Here is a 4,583-nt window from a genome sequence, read left to right on the forward strand (position 1 = left end):
TAAACCACAGGGTACTAAAGTGAGAATGCATGAAACCACAGGGGGGGTTTTTGAAGTTTTCCCTAATTTTATTAATTACGGCGCCGACTTCAACCAGTCCTCGTATTATCTCAACCAAGTTGATGAGAAAATCCTACAATTAATGTCTACAATGGTATAATTAATTAGTATGTTTGAATATATAAACCCTCCAATTTTGATCCTTTAGTTTGCTAATTCAGGATCTTTTTTGTTTTTTCGAGAGGCATGAATTTTATCTTCAAAACATATACAAGTAATTAATTTCTACTTATTTTACAGCAGCTTATTGATGGTTAATTAATTCGAAATCATCTAAGAGTGACTACTTTTTCAAGCTTCTACTTCTTCTTTCAAAGTACACGATTGTTAAATGTGCAAAAATGAATTTAATGGGTGAAAAATATCATGCCATTTACAAAGGCAGCAAATTAATTAAATCAGATGGAAAAGAAGAATTAGCATTATAAAAAGTTTAAAATTAATTAAGGAGTTACATTTTCTATTTAAGATATTATTATGTTAATTGTGTGAGAGGCATGTAATAATGAAGAAGAAACTAAATAAGTAAATGAATCATTTTGTATTAATCAAAGAATTAAAAACCAATATCTGATATATCTTTCTTTTTTCTCAAACTTGGTTTTATGTGATGGTAAAGGAAATTAACCACTCATATAATTAATTTCCCGTAGAAACATACATGTTTAATTCAAGATAGCTTTAAAGTCGATTACGCGATCCGATACTCGCTTTGCATTTCACTGGCATCGTCGATTGCGGTACCGAAAGAAGCCCTCGATCGCGACGACCGCGACGATCTTGACGACGACGATGTTGTTGTGGACGGTGACGCGGTCTTACTCTTTCTCCGTTTGGTCTTCTTCGTCGGGGCTTTCGGTATGTCGGGGCAAGGAGAAGCCTCTGTGCCTGCAGAGCTATCGGGGAAAATCCCGAAAGGCGATATATCTCTAGGCTGATCAAAATCTGCTACATGATACACTTAGAACGTGAGATTAGCCAAAAAGCACAAGCAACACATCATAATGGATAAAGAAAATAAGCATATATATATATATATATATATATATATATCATATATATATATATATATATATAGATAATTAATCACTTCAATGCATGAATGATTAGTATTCGATCGATTTCTCTTAAAGATTAAATTCATTTAATCAATTCAAGTAGTTGCTAGAGAAACATTAATTAAAATTCATAATCTATTTTATTCCAAATATATATTATTGATCATAACTTAGAACCTTCCATGCACGACAATTATTATTAATTAGAAATTTAGAATATCATTAATTAGTATTTATATAGGAACCAATATTAATCAAACAAATTTTTCTTATAATTATATATATATATATATATATAATATATATATATATTATATGATATATATATATGTATTAATTAATATTTAAAAAATGTATTAAAATTCCAAAGGAGCAAGCATTGCCAACTCAATATTTACGTGGCAGCAACATAATTTGGGCCCCACAGGCCGAGCCAATCACAGTGTGAATATATGATGACATGGGTCCTACACCTTTATTGATCAATCCTATAACCACACTAAACAATTAATTTTTTTATTATTATTTTAGTAAATTTTTCTTGTGGTGCATGTTGCTATGGATTAATTTTAAAGGCATTTAGTGAAATGCGAAAGGACACATTTGGATCCCTTTTATCTAAGCTGTTATTTTGTTTTATAAAAGTAAACTTGTTTGACATTAATAATTTTTAATAATTTTCTTAAAATTCATAATCTTAACTATGCAAATCAATAATAGGGTTGACAATATTAAGAAGGCGATCGATAGGCGCGTGCACATTGTTAATCATGCGGATTAATTAATTACTTATGTATCATGGATTGAGTTATACTAAATTAATACAACAAATCTAAATTGCTGGTTGTTGTGATGGCACATAAACAAATATAATTAAACTAAAATTAGGAAAAAAAAACATGACACACTGGGGGGCATGCATGTCTAATTGCTGGAATATTGAATCTTTGATGATTAATTAATCCTATTATTGAATGCTAAAAAAATTGGATTAACCCCACAAACAAGAATGTTATGGCATGCCATAATTGCTAGCTAATTGATTGGGTAAATTGCATGGATTGCAATACTAGTCCCTAAACTTTTGGCCGAGTTTTAGTTTGTTGATACTCAAACTTTTATTTTTGGTATATATTTGAAACATATATGAGATCTTTGAGTATATATGTTTCTAGCACATCCTTATCGTCCTTATATGTGTTTATTGTCAAGCTTAATAGTCCCATATTAAATGAAAATAAGGATCATGCATGGCATGTAATATGTTCGATTTTGCGAGGATATCTCTACCTACTAAGATAAATTAAGATCTTAAAACTTTGGGTTGGTTCAAGCACACCAATACGCTAGTCACAATATATGGATAATACTATATTTTTTTAAAAAAAATTACAATGCTTTACAAACTAGTATATATGGCGGTATTTAGTTGATGGAAAAGTGTAAATCATAAGGAGAAAAGCATTACTTACGGTTTCAATTTTCAAAGTTGAAATTAATTCAACCATGGAGCTGTATAGTTTATCAAATATTGTGAGATTACTTTGTAAACAAAGTATTTTTTCTACTTATTGTCATCATCAGTTAAATAACAAATTGTTGTCCAAAAATAAAATACATATAGTAACAATTAAGTAGTGGAGAAATATTGAGGGAGAGAATATCTTGCCTTGAGAAGCCCAAGAGGTCTCTCTAGATTGCCCCACATTGTTGAGAGTGGTTGAGGAGAAATCTGATGTTGTCTTGAATTCATTCATCTGCATCAAATTATATAATATCATGTAACACTTACTAAAAGTTTATTAGGTTATAAAACACCCCCCCCCCGCAAAAAAAAGAAAGAAAAGATAAGATAAAATGAAGTAGCATATATAAGACATGAGCAATGAAGCAATATTAATGGAATATATGTATGTATTTACCCAAGCAGGAGCAGTCCCAGTTGCAGGGCTATCCCAGCCAATGTGTGCTACATGTTTCACATCTGTTGGGAGCCCAATCTCCATCTCCTGCTCCTTTACCACTGCAACATAAATATCAAACAATTTAATTACAAGAAATGCTAATTAAAATCTTGATGAGCATCAATAACTGATCAATTAATGGAGAAAGATGGTAATATATAATGTTGGACTATGTTTCCTACTGGATCAATCTTTAATTTGATCTCGTCTATTGATTTCACGTGTTTTTCATATTTATCGTACACGTGAGTAATTAAGAGTGTTAATACATATTGCTGTGTCCACTTTCTATTGGATCGCTCTTTTGGGTAATAGAAAAGAGTGCAAGAGAGCACTTTGGATGTATACCGAAAATCGAAGAGATAAATTTGAAGCTCTTAATGATCCCCTTCATCTTGGTAGCCATTAGTGGTGGATACAAATCTTCTACAGCTCAAGATGCCCTATAAACACAACAACCATATAATAAGAAGTAATACATCTCCAAAAAGGGAAAAGAAGAAAGAAAGAAAGAAAGAAGTTGATACCTTGATGGTATTTTCTTGGTTGAAGAGGGCAAAGATATTGTTTCAACAGAACAATATCTCCTCCCAACCAACAACTCCATCAACCATCCATATTTTCTCCTAGTAGTGTTGCTTGAAGACCATCTAAACACAAAGGAGAAAGATCAAAAGGACTTAATTAATGGAGAGAGAGAGAGAGAGAGATGGATTGGCACCTTTGATAACCTTTGATAGAGGAGAAGGGTCTTCAAATTAATAAAAGAGAGGAATGAGCGTTAAATATAAAAATATTTAAACATAATTTTTTTTATAAGCTTAAGTTTTTAAAGAATAATGATTGTTTTGTATCATGTATCACTTTACATGGTATCAGAGTAAGAGATTCTGAGTTCGAATCACATTAGGCTCTTTTCATTATTAATTTTCTTTCATTTAATTCAAGTCTATGTCATAAATCTAGTAGAAAGTTTCGAGCCCAAACGTGAGGAAAGTGTTCAATATAAAAACATTTAAATACCGTTCTCTATAAGCTTAAAATTTTAGAGAATGTCTAGACGTTAACGAAAGTGTTAAATATAAAAACATTTAAACACCGTTCTTTAATAAAATATTAAGATTTTAGAGAATAACGGTTGTTCCTTGTGATTTAATAGGGAGGGGTGTTTAATTGTGATAAGAATGGTGCAGGCACCTTACAAGTCAAATCCAAGAAAATGACCCAATGGTTAATGAGAACACTAGTGGCAACATTTGAGGTTAAGCATACATATATAGTCATGTGCCTAGCATGCCTTTTGGGATTAATTTTGCATCTTAATTAGACTTGTCATGTTGAGATCAACTCAAGTCACTTAATTAAGTTGGATTTTAATGTTTATCTCATGTTTCAATCTTACACATATGAAGCTAGCTAGGATAACTTCAATATATAGGCTCAAGGAGAAACATACATTAATGAGTAAGGTTGCAAGGTAACAAGTCATTAACAGGGAGTA

General features: G+C 31.2%; 1 protein-coding gene across 1 annotated transcript; it reads right to left on the reverse strand.

Moving 5' to 3' along the window:
- LOC109718638 (CRIB domain-containing protein RIC10-like) lies at window positions 583–3,786 on the reverse strand. Its single transcript, XM_020244964.1, has 5 exons — window positions 3,610–3,786; window positions 3,431–3,525; window positions 3,041–3,141; window positions 2,788–2,875; window positions 583–1,005 (listed from the first exon to the last, which is right to left on the reverse strand). The coding sequence occupies exons 2-5, from the start codon at window positions 3,486–3,488 to the stop codon at window positions 752–754; spliced, it is 501 nt and encodes a 166-aa protein (XP_020100553.1). The 5' UTR covers window positions 3,489–3,525; window positions 3,610–3,786; the 3' UTR covers window positions 583–751.

Source organism: Ananas comosus, linkage group 12, assembly GCF_001540865.1.
Source record: "Ananas comosus cultivar F153 linkage group 12, ASM154086v1, whole genome shotgun sequence".
Taxonomy (NCBI): domain Eukaryota; kingdom Viridiplantae; phylum Streptophyta; class Magnoliopsida; order Poales; family Bromeliaceae; genus Ananas; species Ananas comosus.